The 20150-nt window shown below is 41.0% G+C and overlaps 1 protein-coding gene across 7 annotated transcripts in view; it reads right to left on the bottom strand.

Moving 5' to 3' along the window:
- Window positions 1-3273: 3273 nt before the first annotated feature.
- LOC111254172 (uncharacterized) overlaps window positions 3274-20150 on the bottom strand; it is a 76096-nt gene continuing 59219 nt past the window's right edge. For 5 of the 7 annotated variants that reach the window (XM_086974642.1, XM_086974644.1, XM_086974645.1 and 2 more), the window contains 3 exons: window positions 8909-9018; window positions 8036-8170; window positions 3274-3767 (listed from right to left, as the gene is read on the bottom strand). In XM_086974642.1, the coding sequence (XP_086830768.1) occupies window positions 3571-3767; window positions 8036-8168 (330 nt within the window). In that variant the 5' untranslated portion in view covers window positions 8169-8170; window positions 8909-9018 and the 3' untranslated portion in view covers window positions 3274-3570. Of the gene's footprint in view, window positions 3768-8035; window positions 8171-8908; window positions 9019-9304; window positions 9434-10323; window positions 10536-20150 lie in introns of those variants that run through there. The other 2 variants (XM_086974646.1, XM_086974647.1) reach the window with 2 other exon arrangements.

The following is a 20150-nucleotide window of genomic DNA, read 5'->3' as shown; positions in this document are numbered from 1 at the left end:
ATGCGCGAAATTTTTTTGTGTCGGCACTGTTTTACTTGAAGTGCCTTACAGATAGCGCAGGACGTGAATTATCGAAGGACAGGATTCGTAACACATTTGAGCAGGTCGACGTTATATTATAATAATGCTGTTAATGTTAGACGCCAGCTGTTTCGGGTGTATGGCGAAATGAATTCGGATGTTCATTTAAGTGCTCATGTCTCCTTTAAAATAACCCCGGATGGAGCAAAAAAGAACGCTTTTGCTAGTTATCTGTGTTCAGGGATCAGACTATTTAGCGACCCGATCAATTGTGTAGTGACTGAAGATTTTCATTATCGTTTGTCACTATTTTACTAATTACCTATGTGAGATGTAGACGTCTGACTGATACAGACTTTATAATCTAGATGCAACTATGATCACTGCCAGTATAAGTAATAATACTAGACGTAAAAAAGAATTTATACTTCTGTAACGTGACAGATGCTAGAACAGATCGATCAACTGATTGATAACGAGCTGATCGCTTTTAGTCGGATCATAACAGCGCGCCGTTACAGAAGCTCTCTGGTACTAGACCATTAATTAGTATATGTCTGTGAAAATTACCAATGAAGGGATTACCTGCCCATTTCATATATTTTGATTCATACGTAAAAGCACCAAATCGCTCCATACCATTTTTAATATCATCAATATGGGAATTTAACAATGAAAAAAAATAAACAACGATTAGCAATCAGTCGACCAAGATTTCCCTCTTATTATTTATGACTTCAATAAGTGATATATGGCTCGTTTTTGCATCGAAGCAAATGGGTCGGAACACACGCTACCGGGCTTAAATGCTGTTATTATATGAGACGTTAGCAATGCCAACTGACGCGACAGTTATAAAATTAAAAATTAATAACATGGAAAGACTTTTCAAATTACCGCATCCAGTATATTTCTACCACTCCAATGAAACTAATATATTGGCTGTAAATTATAGGGTGACCAAAAAACAGGTATTTATAAACAGGTATTGATATTAACACACGCCTCTACGTCGAAGCGAAGTCATATGTGCAGCGCTGCAAGTAACGTCTGTCTTCTGCATCAATACTAAGTAGAAATAAAATCATAGAAGAGACCTAATGAATAGTCTTCATAACTTAGTAAACTAATAAGTTGATAAGATTAGTATGTTATCTTTCGTTCGCTTTTTGTCCAAAAATCGTTTACCCGGCTTTGGCATACATAATCAGCAGTAGGTAGATATAGATAGTTAATCGGCTCTGAGAAAAACGTGGTAATCATTATATAATCAATCATCAATCGAGCTAATATAGATTAATTAGACCTAACGATTTGTTCTGTAATTCTGTGGTGATTCAGCGTTTACTTACCAAGTTGGGTGACATGTGTGGAGGTCTGGGTTTAGAACCAGCTGTTTATCCTGCGATGGTCGCTAATTATCTCAAGCAATATCTAGCGGCACTGCAGAAAATAAGAACCGGAACATTTGTTTAGACTTGTGACTGTGGACGTACGTTTGAAACATCCTGTACATTACCACTGAAAACTTTTGCTGTTTAAAGATTCGATGCGTCTAACATAGCAGGAACTGGCCTGCAGAAGCCATTATTCTGCATAGGCGTTACAAATATGTCCAAGATATTCCAAAATTAGTTGGGCCTGGAAAAAAAGGCCACTCTCTTAGAAACATTGCTGTGTTGTCTTTTTAGTCTAGTTAGTTTAAATCACAATCATCAAATCAGATATTTCGCATGTAAAGTTGTGGGCATATCGTTGTTTATATAAACTTTGAAAATATCCGCACATTTAATCCTTCCTTAATGTTTTTTTCATCTTGAAATCACTTGTATTTCTCTAACTTTGATAAGGAACAAGATATATGCAAGACCGCCCAAATAGGTGCTTCTGTGGTTTACCGTTTGGGGTTACGCTATGGGTCTTCTTAGTTACAGTGCGTTTCTCTTTCTGGGCGATGGCGAACCGGATACCGCGCTATATTTAACTTCGTGTCTTTATTTCATACATTCGTAATAATTATAATGCCTATAATATATGTCGACGAGAAGGGGAAGTGATGCCTCTTGTGACTAGCGACCGTATCAGGTCAAAATACACTAATACACCTTTTCGTCGAGTTTTTACAAAACATTGATTTTTTGAACCGGAATCGAACGTGGCCTCGAAGTCAGCGAATATAGGGTAGAATGTAGGGTTTTTTTTGTATTCTTTATGCCGTTGAAGCTGATTTGCCTAGACTGCATCGATGCTGTACCTCGCGTAACTCTTTGCAACCTTCTCAGTAAGAAAATGCCCGTTGCACTAACAAGCCGAATAAGGGTTTATAAACACGGTTTCTCTTGATGATCTCTCTTCATGATTTGCGGTTCGTTGGGTCTTCCTTTTATTTGGGACGACTAATGTTAAACACTTTCTCCGAGATCCGGAGATTTTTCCTTCTCTTAAGCATGTGCTGGACACGGTTGTCCAGCTGTGCCCAAGCAAGGATGCCTCTTATGGTAGGTGTAGATTCCGCGGGAGCTATCATACCTTATGCGCAGGTAGTTAAAAAGTATATGAATTAATTTGGAAACAGGAAGTTCTTTTCCGAACCTGCGGTTTATTCGAGGCTATGGGCAAGTCAGACTGATGCAAAGTGAAGTGTATTATGTGATTAGAGATAACACAAGTATTGATAAGTCCAGTTGAAGCTAATCACGCCAAGAACGCTTCGGATGCCAGAAAAATTGATTGTGGACTATTTTGGTTTACCGGTGCTAGACACTTTTATGTCATTTTTCTGTAGCAGGAATGTGGGTCAAAATATCGATTAAGGCTTCAATTTTCGAGGCACCAAAAAGCTTCTCCTTTAAGTTGAGCGTGTACAAATGCTACAAATCGAACGATAATACAACACAACAGGGCAGCTTAATCAGTTCAACATAATGCAGACTCATAGTCAGTTAAGGCTTTTAGGCTGCGTTCAGATGCTGAGCATTTAGCATATACTAGTTTTTGCCTATAGGGTGCAAGGTAAGATTTAAGTTTAATTTAAATAAACACTACACACGCCTACATGGGGCAAAAGTCGTAATGTTTGTTCGTGTTAGCATGTAAACAGAAGGGCAGCTTATTTTTAGATATCTGCATCTCTAGATCGATTTTTTCACTACCAGAGACACTTTGACATAGGTAGAGCATAACCATGCTTAAGTAGGAGTAGATAACCTGAAATGACATATGGAAAGCCCTATCACAAATGATGACATCATAGACAGCTTAGACCTTTAATTGCTTTTCAGGTTAATGTGTCAACAATATGAACATGAATTAAACTATAGCTTTCTACAGTTCACTCTGCCTAAAAGTACCATTTTATATAGCATAGATAAAATTGCAGACGTTTTGATTGTTTTATTAATTGTTTGATTTTAAAATGGGTTCAATTAATGCTTCAGCAGATGCAATGCTGGTGTATCTACCCGGCACTTGTTAACACCTGCAATGGGGGTCGAGCCATCTTTTTTCGCTGGGGTCAATGGCGCTCTTGTAGATTCATTACCTATAACGTTAACGATTATATTTTCGTTGATCTCTCGTTATAGCTGTAGGTTTACTTGCAGGATCTGTATTTGCAAGTTTATCTATTTGGTTTGACAAGTTGCGCGTAATCGGCTTTTCGTTGCAACAGGGAATTTCGTCGAGTGGGTCGTCATCGGCACTTTGATCACCCGTACCTGGGTCTTCAACTGATTCGGACGATTCTTCTGTGAACAGTCAGAATGAATAGGTACGATATTAATAAAAGCTATAACACACTATTGTCCAACAACTATTGCAGTTTTTTGGTGGATTCTACATCAAGCCTTTCTTTGTAAGATACACAATGCTAAATATATCATTTGAGAAGATCATTAGCGCCATCATCGTTCGTTGGAATTATTCTTCTGTCAATTTAAAACCTATCTAGATTCCAGGTGTAAAGTATGGTAGAAAAACTGCCAGACATGTTCTTAGCACCGGCTTAACTGGTTGGCATCAATGCTTGGCTGGATCTAAAGTAAGTCGATATCCTACTGTCACCGCATTTTTACTTATTTTAGCCTGATTTCTGCTATGTTCTCTAAAGAGATTTTTTTAAATTTATGGAAAAGTAACATTTTACATCAGAAAATGTTGGGCTATTAAAACTAATAGATTCAGCAAGCGATGCTGAATCTATTAGTGCATAGAATGCATAACATTCAAAATGCCGCGCTTTGGGTCCTGGGGATCAGGAGCCTGGACCGCGTCATCAATAAACATTTCGAGAAGACTAAGAATTAGTAAGCACACCTTGTGACATAGCTTATGATTAAGTCTATTATCCGGAGACCGAACACAGGAAGTTTGGGCCAGCCCTGATCTAACTAACCCATAACCCAACTACGAATGTGCGTGTTTTTCACTAGCCTCTAAAGGGGCTGTACGGGGTCGCGAAGATAAACAAGTAGGTAGACTAGCGCGTGAGGACACTAAAATCAAACGAGACTGTATTTCCTATAGCTAAATTAACCTTTGTGACAACGACATCACACTAGTTTTCGTTCAGAGCCGTAAATTGCACGGGACTAGCTGGACCGAACGGTCAAATGATGTTGTGCGTCGCTGAGGCTAAAAACAGAAAATGAAATTACGTCAGTTAATTTATTACCGATCGGAAAAACACAACAGTCTAGGTTTAACGCGACTGATACGACTTTCAGCGACGTCAGATCGTTTTACCTGCCAGAAGCTCATCGCCTCTTGCCATGCGGTTCTGGGTTCAAAGTTTGAAACGTATCTATTTGCTTAAACCATTTTTTGGTTCCGGAAAATTGGTGTCATTTGTTCTGATTCAAAAGCTTGTCAGAAAATAGCGGGAAGCCACCGGCGCTAGCGAGCCTGACGGTTGGCAAATTAACGTTACCAAACTAGCAAATGCTTTATGGTTTTCGATACGAAACAACACTCTATCTATACACACTATCTATATTTATGTGCAGACCATTCATCTTAGCAAGATCTTCAAAAAGGAGTTTAACCTTACTGAATGTTTTCTTCTTGACGACGTTGATCGCCCAGTTTGCCTATGCCCTATATGGAAAGTGCCAGTTTCGATCCACGATGTGCCCTTTATGAAACCAGAATAGCTATAAAGATCAAATGCAGTCAATGTAATGAAAAAGAGGTTTGTATATGTACAAGAATAGCATTATCTTGTTTTTTACTAAATTGTTTTTTGTTTCATTAAAATGATCAAGTCGCCTTTAGATCATATGGCAAACCTGCCTGTGGGGAAAGCTCGACAAGAACAACGGTCGTTCTTCCATATCGCGTTAATTTCTACAATTATATTTCCTGTGCTCTTTGTCACGTCTTTTCAGTTTGTTACACAGGGTTCAAAGTAGATTATGTTAGAAATAAGGTGACGACCCTGTTATATACAGTACTCACAACAGCCAAAGTCAGGTAGGCATGCCTGGTAGGTAATAGGTAGCCATGAATAATACTATATCTGATTTTACATGTAGCTTTCTGCATTGGATATGTCTTAGCCATATGAATTTCTAACGGTTTGTAGAGAGTTTAGCTTTCACTTTCTAATTTCACTTTGAGACGTAGTTCTAAGGAATGAATTTCTATTATCCAAAATCCTTTCACAACACCCCATACTAGGCAGCTTTTCCCTAATTCCTCCAGCTATTTCCGCTACAGACAAAGGTAGGCGTTAATCGACACGTGCACCACAGTAGTACCCTATAGCAGTTTTCGATTCGAAGATGCTGTGCCGCAAATCGAGTGGAATCGGGAAAACCGGTCTGAGTTTCGGATCGTTATAGCAACGACGCCGGCCAGGGATGGGATGTGAATTGTCGCTTTTTCAACGGCACCTAAATCGAAGACTGCCAATGAAGTGGGCGCGAGTGAAAGCGCTCGACATTTGGAGGACAAACGGTAAAATGGCATTTATGACTCCAGTACTGGGGCCGCGATTAGTAACCTACTCCCCAGCCGGAAAAAGCCTCCCGTTCTGCTCACGGGCACCGTTAGAACACACGTCGATGACATCGCTATAGTCAGCTTTCAGAGGTGGGTAGATAGACATAATGGCTTAACCAAACACACTAACAGTCAAACAGACGCATTGTCTCCTCATATTATCCGATGTCTTTTCCCCGCTTTAGTACGAACATCGCCGTCTGATGGAGCAAGTGCCGAACCAATCGCCCGGAATAGGGGTAGTTTTCGAGCCAGATCGCTTCTGTTCCATTGTCACAAATCGTCAGCAATAGCAACGGCGACATCAGTGCGGATTGATCGCGCTCCTTCGTGCTTTATAAGAGGGATGGGACGGGAAGGGGTCAGTGTGGGAACAAGATGGGTGTCCAAATGACCGACAAATCGCGTCATAGAAACTCCCGTTGGCGGCTCTCTGCCAAGCATATGCCTATATATGCACACAGTGGTGCCAACAGAATAAAGTCCGCATCAATGTATGTTTGAAAAGGAAAAGAACGTAAAGGAGGAGTATCGAGAGTAACGGTACTAGATACCGCAGCTTTGAGCGTGAACCGAATCTGGCAAGTAATCCGAAATGAGTCGTCATTTGATATGTTCCCCATATCAGCGATAACCTGCCCTCGCTTCAATGCCACCTCATTGCTGTTGAAGTAGTAAAGTGATTACTGCTTTTGCGTAGAATAATGAGTCAATAGATGATGCGGAGCCGGGGTAAATCTCAACTACTACTGAAATGGGACCAGATGAAACGGATTGAGTTTGGTGAAGAAATTATTCGAAATAGGTGCGCGCCTTTACACTTGCAGTAATAGCAGCGAGCAGACTACTTCTCTCGAACGAATGTTACCCCGTAATGTTTACAGAGCGCCACTATTGAATATTTAAATAATGATTGAACAATTTTTTTTGCTAATAGTGTGTGATTTTTAGCAGTCTGTTTTATCATCAGAGTAAAGAAAATAACCAAATGTGAATTCTTTGTGTTTTTGCAGCTGACACATTGGAATCCGTTATTTTAAAGTAAAGTAAAGTAAAGTAAAGTAACGGCAAAGTTTTTGAGGAATAAGTTACTAATTAGGTTGCTATAACTTAAAGTACTGACAAGAAGCGTTTAATTACTGGAAAATTTTCTTCAAACTTTGATTAATTTTACCTAGAATCACGTAATTCCTGAACACGCTGCATAATACAAGCTAGCCTTACGATTAAGCACGCCCGAAACTGGAACTTCTAAGTCTGTGACCGTGGATGCGTGGATTATTACGACAGAACTCACTATACTGACCATCTAGAATTCAGGCACACTGCTTTGCGGAACGCTCGACGACTAGGAGGTCTCGAGTGACACGCAATGATAAGAACAAAATCATAGCTACGTAGCCAAATGCGGAATGAACCATCTTCCTATTTGAAGCTGGCTACTTGTGTGTGTATATGCGTGAGTGCATCGCTTTCACGTTTGCGTCCGTTCTCATCTCACGACTTGTTGTGTATTATATTTTGATCCGAAGTTCGCAGGGGCGGCTGAGAAGGCGATGGCATTTCTGTTCCATCGCTCAGACACAACTACTATCAGAGCCAAATCCCGATGGAGCTGGAGATGATGTAGGGACGGCTGGATGATAGCATTGCTTTACTCAACTGGCTGGACATGAGTTTGTTGACACAACGAGAATGAGTGTCGGCGACGGAATCAACGTCGGACGCTTTGCCTCTATTTCTCTCAGATAACTACTGAACATTGAACAAGTTGCCGCTAATGCTTTGGTTACTGAACGTTGAAATTCGCTGTGGCGTAAAGCAACAGCTTAAGCAGTACGAGCGGCCAGTGTCGAATCAAATCTCTAAGCTGACTGGGTATATCGGGCTGGATACGAGCGTGATCGACTGAAGCTGTTCAACTTTGTTGATGCTCGCTTCTAGTAAAGCTCTCACCGTAACCGCGAGCAATTGCTACCGAAAATCTGCTTCGTCATAGAATATTATACCTCACCTGATGATGCTACTGATCGGCAGAACTGTTGGTGGTCCAAAGTCCAAATGATGTTGGTTTGCCACCCTCGTTCGGCCATGCTTGTGTACTTCTTCGAGTGAAGTAACAGTGTTTCAGGACTTTTGTTAATCATCACTGCAGCAGGCGGAAGGCAAGCGGGATCTTCGGTTAGGATTTTTCTCTGTTTAGTTACATGTAGCTAGCCAGATCTATTTTCATGCTTAATTTCATCAACTTTTTATAAAAAAAAAAAAGAACACAGTATAGCGCATAGTTAAAAAAAAAACACATAGTGAAGAAGTAGAAAGTTGCCTATTCAACTTAGCTAGAATAGTCGAATAAAGATGATGGCTATTTGCTTTTTGTAATTTTTCCTAGTTCACTTAAATACGTGGCCAGTTAAATAATAACTATAACAGAAAATTAAACAGCGCTTAGTGTCTAGAGTACAATGCTAACTCTTGTTAGACATAAGTTCGCCGGTTCTTCTAAAAGGTATCATCTATACAAAGTTACCATTGTAATTCGAAGGAAAAGGACAACTATAACAAAGATCTCTTCCATAGTATGCAAAAAAAAAATACTACGAAAATCAGTAAGCACAACTAATTAGGGCGTAATCGGTCGCATCACCCTTTTCTATCCGACACCATCCTGCACTGAATGTTCCTGCATAAGGAAGTCTGGTCGGCAGGTTCTAGCAGGTTGGCAATATGCAAAGATGTTAACAAAAAGGAAACGTATCTAGTTGCCGTTTTTTTGGGGCATCATTTATATTGAGCTAGCAAAACGTCCATTTTGCTGGTGCCAACAACACTCTACAATGACGACAGCCTGACCGACTGCAATAGTGCCATGGTTTCTCCTACATACCTTGAACTAGAAGCAATGGTTTCAACTTGCAAAGTAACGAAATCCATCTGGCGGCAGAGATTGCTCAGGAAGCGCCCCTCGACCACCGCTGAAATCGCACTCTCTGCCCGCTAAGATAAATCGACAAAAAAAAAATAAGGTAATTCGGACACAGCTTCTTTCCACGTTATCACTTTCCATCTCGAGGAAAGGCTCACTTACGGTGAAACAACCTGATCTGATCTGATCGGTCTGATCTGCTCAGAGTCTGCCCAATATAGGATAGAGGAAGCTAACAATCCAATAGAATAACATATACATATCTATGTAGCGACCCATCGAACTCATTTCACTTGGCGACTACTTTTCTAAAGAGTAGTCGCCAATATGACTTTATACGTAATGCTGCCTACTTACCTCTGGAGCCGCACACACACACGCGCGCACGCCCACCCACGCCCACACAGATAGACACACGCACACACACAGAGAGAGACACCACACACACACAGAGACATGCACACACACACCGACACAGATAGACACTCACAGAGAGACACACACACAGACACAAACCGACACAGATAGATACACACAGAGAGACACACACACAGATACACACACACACAGACACGCACCCACAGACACACTCTCAGAGAGACACACCCACACACACCGGCTGTGCTGCTGCTACATTCATCATTCGGCTGATCGAATCTTCGATATATGAATTGTTATTGTTTACGATTGCCTATTTCGTACACAAATACACCCGCTCGACAGCCATAATGATACTTAGTACAAGGTTCGACAACAATAACTTTGCGCCATTATAAGAAATGCCCGACCGTTTAATGTATACCGAGGACGGACGTGGAGTACCTAGCGTACGCTAAGTGTTTTCATCTATGTATTGTATTGTCATGAGCCCATAGTGACAGAGGGACACTTTTGCCAATTCTCACAGTATAGAATGACTAATACATACGTGTTAGTTCTATCTGTGTTTGATAAATGTGGGAACATCAGAAAGTTTTAGTTTATACTATATCCGTGTGCTAGCGTAATATAACCAACGCAGATTACTTTGCACAGAGTCGCAGATATGCATCGCGTAGGAGCCTCTGCAGGGAACGTTCTTTCCAGACAAATTACTGCCCTGGCGACACCATTCGCTTATCAACTGATCTTGTTACTTTCTTCTAACAGAACCTCCTATCTCGTTCGATTGTTTCTATCTTCCCTTCTACAGAGTAGCACTAGGACAGACATAGGCTTGATTGTGTGGGCCCAGTTTCAAGATGACACAAAGCTAGCAAACGGAGACAGATAAGAAATTGATGTATTTAAACTAAATCATAATCTGCTATCTTGCCTAGCTTGTTTTTAATTTCGCCGTATCGTGTATTTTACTATGGCTTCATGAGTTGTCCCACCTTGCGGGTCAGAGTTCCATCGAGGAATCATCAGCTTTTTTCGACCTTGCCATTTCCTTTCCCATCTTAGGTCTTTCAGTGTAAAGTAGGCAACAACAATCACGGCAGTAGTAACATTTTTCAGGTAAGATTTTTTTAAAGTTGCGCTTTTTGCAGGCGCAGACGTCTGCTGGCTACCGACTATTTGATGCTCGCGGTACTCTACAACGTCCTAATGACTTCTCGGTCGAAGATCGGAAAAACACCAAAATTGTATTTTCGGCTGAGACGGTTTCAGCATTCGACTAATCGCAGTTGGCATCAGACACTTATCTCATTGGCCGCTCTCTCGCTTTCTTTTACTTTCTACACGCGGCAGTAGTAGTAACAGATCAGCATCACGGACGCAGTTGGACACGACCAATCGACGATGAGTTCAACCAGAATTGTAACGGCGTGTAAGATCAACGGATAGACATCGCCGCGTATCAGCCTCTTCGGCCGGCCATATCGGCCATCAACCCATCAGCACGACGACGACGACGACGACAACAACAACAGGCTCTAAGCAAATGTCTGTTTCGAATGGAAACGTACCAATGTCAATGCAAACAGCCAGCCTTATCCGTACACGGTCTTATACGTAAACACATACACAAATCTATATATTCACCCGCCCCAAAGAACACCACAGACAGTCATAGATAAAGATACGAGTGTGCCCATAGAGGAACATCTGAATGAGATATCAGAGCAAGAACGACTGCTTAGAGCCACAGTGATTAGCTGGAGAGATAGCATCAAGGTAAATGAGACATGCAGAGTAAAAGCGAAATACTGCATCGAGAGACCTAGATCAATGACCAAGATGAGTTCCCCTGGACGAATATACGAATAATATAACGCATAAGGAGCCATCGACGAATCCCCTTCCGCACTGATTGCTATGTATGTTTGTACGAAAACTAGATGGCGTTGCGATCACGGAAGGGTCGGCGATCATCAAACGCAGGTACGCTTTGTTTGGTTTTATAAGGACTGCAGGGATCGTATTATGGAGAGGAAGTAAAACTAACGTATACAATGGACAGCGACAAAACTGTGGAGCTGTTACGCGGGTGTCGTCGTTGCTCCTGTTCGCATTTGACTCCCGAGACCTCTGTTACATATCTGCCCAGATATATAGCCTAAAATAACAGCCTAAAAAAACAGATACTGATCTGGTAGGATTGACACATTGGACAACCTGGCCTGTCATCAAAAATGTGGTCCAATGAGAAACTAGGTATAATTGCTCGCGGCACCGAGCCAGAGTCAGCTACGGGACGAACTGGTTTCAAGGGCTCGTTCACTTCTACGATGAAGTTTACAAAATTCTGTCCTGAATACGCACTTACATGGCCATGGGCCGTCAAGCCCTTTGCTGTTTGTCATTCTCCAGACAGCATATGTCTACATGTTAGTTCGACGCATCGTGTCATCGACCCACCAACAGCCGGTTTAGCGCTAAGGACCAGTGCGTATTCGAGTACAGCCATCGACCGGTCTAAGCTATTTGCAAGCTCTGAGGGCAGACTCCGCGGTGCCACTATTCGAGAGAAACTTGATGGTACTAGCTACGTTTGAGTCGATGCTTAGTGTCATCACCAACAGCAATGGCGTTAACTATGAGCCAACAGAATAAACTAGCAGTTGAAAATTAGGTGGAACTGGCCCCAGCGGAGTGCTCTTTTTTCCAGGATTTCTTCGTGTAGCTTTGGAACATGCAGATTTCGGGTGGCCGCGGAAAGTCTCGCGGAAGTGCTCCTTTGAGAACTAAGCCGAGTAGGTATTGAGGATAGATAGGGTAGAAGAATCTGTTCGCTGGACAGTAGCGGCAGCGATCGCGGCGACGGCGGTCATCTAAACGATCCGCTAAATGGTGATGTTCACCCGCGAGTTGGGCACTCAGTCGCGGAACGACACTTTGAAATACGCCGATACGTCTAGACGAAATTCTCGTAGATGTCATAGTTCTGCAACCCTCTAAAACAGTTACGCATACGACAATGAACTATAGTTTTCCTAATAATGACTAAAGAACAGCCTGTGTATACATATTCTGTCAATCACTGTCTTCCCGACTAGGCAAAAGCAAACGATCATCTTCACTATCTACGTGCGTATCGAACAGTTTAGAGAATCGGCAGGCAAGGAAACGAGGGCAAAGGAGAAAATTGTTTGATGAAGCAACATGCACATACAAGGTGCCCCTATCACAGGGGATGAAAATACACCGCTTCCCATGCCCATACTTCCATGACAGATTTATAGCGCCTGAGTGATAGTGGATAGGTTGGTTTATTGAAATTATCATCTATAGTACTCTCAGCCATAGCGGAGAGTATAATTTTATTATGCTCGTTATTCTCACAGCACCAAACCCATAGAACTATGCTCGAGGAATATCAAAACAAATCGTCATTTAAGCGTATCAGACAATGCTAGCACCATAAGCACCAGTAGAACCCATATGTCGTCAGACGAAGTAACAACACTTTGCCATTAGACCTAAATAATCGCTCATAACAGCCATCAAAGATGGCGTCTCACCTAAAAAGCTACACCTGCATAGGTCTGTTGTATGCTCGTACTCGTTTTTACTGGGGGAACAGAAGTTTCTTATGCACGTATCGTGATCTTAGCGGAGAACGTTTGCTCGATCAATTGCGATCGATATGTGTTTTATCGCTGACTTTGAGAGCTTCTGGTCAAAAACAGATAACGTTAGAAATTTTCGGCAAAATATATGTGAACTTGTCCATGTCCGTGGAACCTTAGGCAACAGTTAAGCGAACAGTATACTGATTATTAAATAGCTAGTTCTGATGCTCGTCTCTTCAAGCCACATGGCCAAATGAAAGGGCAAAAATATAGCAGAAATTTTTTTTAGTGTCTGACAACAGTTTCAGGTAAGGCTATCCTGCTATAGAACTAAATCACATATTTCCCGTTAAAAATAACTTGCCTATTCTAAAGAACCGATGAAGACTTTTACACAAAGAGTCACTATATCCTCTAGTGTGATTCATGATCTATTTATATTTATAAAATCAAATTTCATGAATTTAATTATTCCCTATCTAAATAATGAATTATCGTGCTTATAAGCACCCTCTTCCAACTACGCTAAATATAACCAACTACTCACTGAGTCTCTAACAAATCAATTAGATGAACCATCCCACTGTCGTCTTTCATTTTTTATTAGCTTTTTTTTTTTTTTTTTTTTTTTATAAAAAAAACTCTGTACCACTCCTGTTTGTAGGAAACAGAGGCATGTGAATTTTTTTATGGGTACATCTACCGCAGCTTTAGTCGATCGCTATATCAATGCCAGTATTGATGCGCGCGCTCTTCAACTCTATTGGAACTATCTATCTAGATATCTTCATTTTATTCAGCGCACCTCATAGAATTAGGGAGACCAATATGTTTAGCATGCGTCCATCTTTCAGGGATAGAATTTCAAAATACATATAGTTATTCTTTCTGTGAACATCGACTCTCGCTTTATAAGCACCAAATGCAGGTAATTTATGACGCCATGCTAAAGCTATTGTAATGCCAGTTGAGGGAACGGTCTGAAATCCGATGGGGGTACACCTCAGATGTAAATTTCAACAGCGAGAGAATGATAAAATTTACTGAAATGATAACATCAACATTTGTATGTCTCAACAAATTATGCCTCGTAGCTTCTGTCCGAGGTATGTAGTCTGATGAAGTAATTTTGCTGTGTATACATAAAAAAAAAACACTTTTTTTACATATATATATGTATAGAATCAGCACGCTGCCTGGGGCTGGGTTCCATGGACAGAAAATTCTCAAGTGTCGTACAGCTCTGCGATAGGAATGAGATTACTGGATAAATTAAGTATTTTTTTTAATTTTTCGTAATGGGAAACTACCGATGTGCCGTATTCTCTCCTACAGGACATGTCTCACTAAAGGATAATGAAGTATTATATAGCACAGTACTTAGGGAAAATGGCGGGTTAAGCTTAAAGTTGAAACGATAACGAGACCATGAGTTTATCTTGACGGTATTTTCTTTAATACAATTCTGTTAGCTACCAACGTTATATTTGTCAGTACCTCAATTGTATTATAGCTTCGTATAGTTTAAAAAATTAACGAACCATACATTGCTGATTGTTATTATTGTTTAGGATGTAATTGGAAATAACGAGCAGATTACGATTAATTTTCAAGTAAAAAACATTTCATCGAAAGTAGAAATTTATAGCAGAGGTACATAAATGAAACTGAAGCAGATCGATTTATGCGACCTACAATTAATTAGGAATTAAAATTGATTGAACCTTTTAGGACTTTTATGGAGAACGTTCCAGAAGATGAAAAATATTTAAAAAAAGAGTTCCACTAGAAGAAGATTCACTATACATGAGAGTTACGACGAACTACGGCATTAGCAAATGAAGTGATCATCACATCTTAAGATTCTGGCAATGGCACCCGCTATCAACGAAGATGGTCTGGACTGAAGAAGGAAATTTTTTTAATGGTGTTGGAAGAACGTAAACAGTATTTACAACTCTTGGTGAGTGCCATTAAGCGGCACGATTAGTGGACATAATTGCGCCTGTTGGAAAATTGTAAATTTGCGTGGTACGTAGGGATGCTAGGAGTCATCATAGCACGGTGTGGTACTTCACGAAAAGGATCAGTTAGGCAGTATCTTAGACAGTATAGTAACAGATGGCAGTTACTCAATACTATATCAAGAATCTGCTCTACGACACATTCGGCGTAAATAACGTAGCGTAAAGATAGCGTACTCCTCAACAATTTCGTTTTTAACAGGAATAAGCGTGCGCGGATTACCATCATAATGTAACAGCGTATCTTTATGACTAGCTTCCATAAGCAAAGAAATCCCATAGAATATTCTGTCACCAGGATCGAATGAATTTTTTCCTGTGGACGTATTTTATTTTACAGATAAAGGTCCTTCCAGAAAGCGGACGACAGAAGATGAGCTCTAATCCTAATCTAAAGGCGCCATGTTTAAATATCTAATAGATGTTTGTTAAGGCTTGCGAATCACTAGCCCACGTTTATCAGCCAGGTATTAGCGAGAACGGAAAACACTTGTTTAAGCGGTACGGGAAAGGTTACACATTGTACGTAGATTACTTAGCAATAAACCGAAGTTACTCTGCCTGTGTTTTTTGGTATATATATCTCGGGCCGAATTCAAGCCCGACCCGACGTCAAGCAATTTGCTTAAATAGATAAGTAATGAGTATGAAGCTTATGAAGGTACGGGTTTATGCTGGTCTGAATACTCCTCTTTTACTGTTAGCAAGTCAACTTTATCCAAATTAAAGCATTTCTTGAGACAAGTCAACGAGTTCTATCGAAATGTTGCGTTGCTAGGTGGGAAGGAGTCCGACCGTAGCCTTGCCGTTTAGATGAGGCCTGTTCTATCCTTAATTTGTTTCTTGACTTCGATCAAACTTACCACTTAAACATTAAATAACAGCTTACTTTTTGATATTTTCGGAATTGCAAACAATTTAGCATAGTTCCGTATATCGCAACCAATTTGGTGGTTTCAAAAGAGTAGGTAGGTAGATATCAAGCGATTCAATATGGTCGATTTAATGAGAAAAGAAGTGTTTTCTGTATATACCAGATTTTGCTACACGTAGCCGAAATGTGTTAAGTTCATCTTACCTTCATAAGTAAGACTAAAAATTAACGTGTAAATATAACCTATCCTGTAAATAGTAACTTTGAATTATTAAAGCATAATAATCCATTTGGTTGGAGGATAGGGGTCATATTGATCTGTCAAAACACGGTCATGCTAGTTCCTTTAAAGCACGTTTTCTTTAGTCGTCAGTGGTTTGGCTGGCATAGAATGTTGGATCGCTTAAGTAATCTGTTCGAACTTCGGTTACAGCCTTGAACCAGTATTAAAGCAAGTTATAATAACTACCTATAGAGATATTATCAATAAATCCGAAAGTAAAAATTTACTTTTGTAATCGAGTACTGCACCGACCCTTTGCGCGCCACATTATCATCACATTAGCTGGTGGAACAGTATATATGAGTGATTACGGTAAACTTTGTAAGAACGAGTACTGACCAAATACAATCAAGCTTCTTCAGGGTATCTAAGCCGCTTTTCTAGCAATGCTTAGCGTGCAAATGCAACAGATACGATGAACGTTCACACTCCTATATGCACGTACATCACTTTGACCTTTGCGTGCAAACTTTCAAGTGCTCAACTATAAAGTCGGAGACGACTATCGGTATATCATAACAAGTAGACTTCCGACACTGACTTCTACAGACCCTCTTATATGCAGCGTAAGCGGCGAAAGCTTTTTGAGAGAATAGACAATGCTGCAAAACATCAAAAAGCTACATGGTACCAATACACTGTAATCTGTTGATAGTTGACGGAGGTATGTCAGTTGTATGTGAATGATATAATGATGTTTTCCTATTCACAGCGTTCAACGTTTACCCTAACTTGACACCTGTGAGATATTCTGGTTTATTATAACCTGATTTAACTATTTAAGTAGCAATGCGATGGAACTTCACTTGAACCTCGTTTCGCGCATGCACCCTACTGCTACGCCATTTTAATGCAATCTCATCGGTTGTCAGTTGAGGCTACGTGCCGCCGTAGAGTATCATTAAAACTTCTTATGAAGTCTATGAAGGTACGGGGATTCAACATTAAGTTGCGCAGGCTCTTTTCGAATGTTCGTTGTTTTATCTGCAAAATGAGCCTAATTCGTGAGACCTGTAATGGACCGACTGTCCTGTTTGTCTGTTGTCGACATTGAGGGCAAAGACTGTCGACAACCTGAGATGGAATACCTCTACGACACGGGTTGCTATGGCTGATCTACATTTATCTCGATTTCCCTATTGTTCTCTATTGCCGTTATCCTGAAAAGTCCTTCCTTCCTTCCGATGACTCCTGTCGAATCGTAACGCAACTGGAAAATTAGAAGCCGGACTGATCTGCGAGCTTAGTAGGGAGTGCGGCGACTCCTAACTGCTTCTGACATACCCTAGTACGACAATAGATAGATTGATTAGAAAATAATAAAAAAACATACTTGTGTAACCATCGAGGCTTATTCGAACACTGCCACTATAAATACGACCTAGCACAGAAACCAGACATTTACTTTTCTTATCATTATTTTAGTTCTATTACAGCCATTCAACCGTTTCGATTAGCTACGTTTATCGGGACGTTCAATCACGAAAATGATTTTTTACAAAAACGGAGATTTTTAGCATGATTTTCAAGAGCAAACAAACGTTTATACGAAATCCGGAACTGTTCCGAATTTCGTATAGCTATAAACCTGTATGAAGTAGTTCCTTTTCGAAGTAAGTTAGTTGACCTAAATTCGTATCAAACTCCAAGTTAGACCACCGTCACTCGCTGTGTACCCTAAAAAAGCTGATATTGTCATAGATTGTAAACTTGTATTCTACTATTTAGGCTGCTAAATGTAACTTCGAGTGATGCAAGAAGCATATATGGTTGAATAGCACACGGAACTATAAGACTTGTTTAAATGTAAACATGATACAACATTATGGCCGGGATGAAGGATGCCCTTTTCTGGTAATTTCTAATCTGTACGTATGCAAACATTGTACAAAATATTTAGTGTCTTTGAAAGTTTGCACAGCGGCGGATCACCCCACCCTACCAGCACTGCTGATCGTGCTGGTAGCAACGATATTGTAAGCAATACCTATACAGGGTTGGACGCAGTTGCTTAGCCCCTTCTGCAATAGCAAAGTCATCCACTCGGTCCAGTTCCCGTCTGCCTTTAATGGAGATCAAAGCAAAAACCCAACAACCTTCAAGTGCTCTCTTTCTCCTAATTCGTCTCCGATCCGCGTTGCCTCAGGTTCCACCAGCTCGTCGCAGCCTTTGGCTACGCAACCAAAACTACTTTGCATATAGGAGCTTCTCCGACTGTTCTGGTCGCTCCCGACGCCCCACCGTCAACTCTGTTATTGTTGCGTTTCTCTTATGCTGCTAGTGCCCCGGCGGTAATATGGTTCAATCCAAAAGTCTTCCCGAACCTCTGCAACTTCGCATTATTCCCAGTCAGATTCTGTTCAAGCGTTCGCTCCTGTTCCCCTCTGTCGTGATGTTTCCTGGCCTCTCTCTTTGCTCTACTCAGGCTTAGCCTGAGACCCATCTCAAACTCACAAGCCCGTTCCACAATCCGTTCCTTTTCGTCCATCTCAGCCGCTCGCTCTGGCTGGCATTCGGGGGTGTCGGGGGTGTACTGTTTGTTTTCCAGGCGGCCGCGTCGGCATTCAATTAAGCACCGACGACAACCACGACTACAGTAAGAACAATACCCCCCCCCCTTCCCCTTTCCGCTACCACCACCAATAGCAACAATAGCAGCCGCAACGATCGTGGCGCGACGACCAACGATTCGGCTGCTGGTGCGACGAGCGCGACAAATTGTCGAACGATCCAATGGCCAGCACGGGCTCTCTGTCGCTGCTCCTTTTCCTTTTCATTCACTCGCTCCTTCGGTCGTTCATTACCTAAAGTTTGATTTGTTTTTGATCATCATCGCTCAGTCATCCTGTCGCATGGTAGTCGAGCATTGCTGCATCATTATCACTGGAACCTTTTTGTCCCGGGAAGATCATTGTCACCACGATGATTATCGCGTTCCTACGGAGTGACGTAAATGACGAACAGATGGACTCACCACTGACTGACAGACGTGAGCTTGCGCGAAGCAGGCACGCCAGCGATTGCTTCTTTTTGTCCTTCTGTTTGTTGTCGTTACTGTTGTTTCTAACGCGGGAAAAGGAGTCGAAAAAGAAAAAGAAGGAGAAGCACCGAGAAGGTAAGCGAAAGCGATCCTAGGCAAATCAGAGGTGGTGAGGGAGGGGAAGGGGGTTACCAGCTTGCTCTTGCTGGTTAAAAATAAGCCGCCAAAGTTGCGGAGCGCCGACGCGACTACCTGCGTCTCGTGAATTTTTTCCTAGAATAGGAATATGATTAAAAAAAACGATAAAGAATGGAAACTGCGTATTCAACAAATATCGCAGAGGGTAGCATCAAGTATCTTATATCGCCACTGACTATAGATACGAAAAAGCTGACTGGGTCGTGAGTAGACCTGGAAAGGTCGAACAAATTTAACGGATAAAGGCTTTGTTCAAATGACCAGTAATTTGAAAGAAACTCGTACCTTGTCGTTCTGTTCTCGACTTTTTGAATATCAATATAGCGTAATTTGTTCTTTTATCTAGAGTAAAAATACTATTACGTTATTATTATTAAGAACGTTTATTTTTCTGCTTAAGGGTCATGCACGAATAAATTTAAAAATAGCCACTGTTCAATAGATGATATTTTCATGTTTAAGAATTAAGCGAGACAAAAAACGGAAAACTAATTTTAGGAATCAACGCGGAAGGTAGGTGAAATCTCAACTAAAACTATACAGATAGTTATCCCTATCTCACTTTTTAGTGTGTTGTTACTGATTTCGATAAGTTTTCGCCTTTTGTAAAATAATAGATCTACATTAAGATACGCATTTGATTTTCCGACACACGGGGTACGGCATCTAAATTAGGATAAACTCATTATGATGTGTTGTTTTTACTATTTGGCCTAAAATAAGTTATTAATTATTTAATTGCATCGCGCTGAAAGACCCTCCTTCCCTATGAAAATCACGAACTTTTTGCCTGAGATCGATGGCCTACGTTGTTGCCAGTTTTCATACGCCTTCTGAAAAATTCAA

Source organism: Varroa destructor, unplaced genomic scaffold, assembly GCF_002443255.2.
Source record: "Varroa destructor unplaced genomic scaffold, Vdes_3.0 BEIS01000007.1, whole genome shotgun sequence".
Taxonomy (NCBI): domain Eukaryota; kingdom Metazoa; phylum Arthropoda; class Arachnida; order Mesostigmata; family Varroidae; genus Varroa; species Varroa destructor.
Note: the sequence above shows the minus strand (reverse complement) of the source record. Positions and strands in the feature narration are given on the sequence as shown.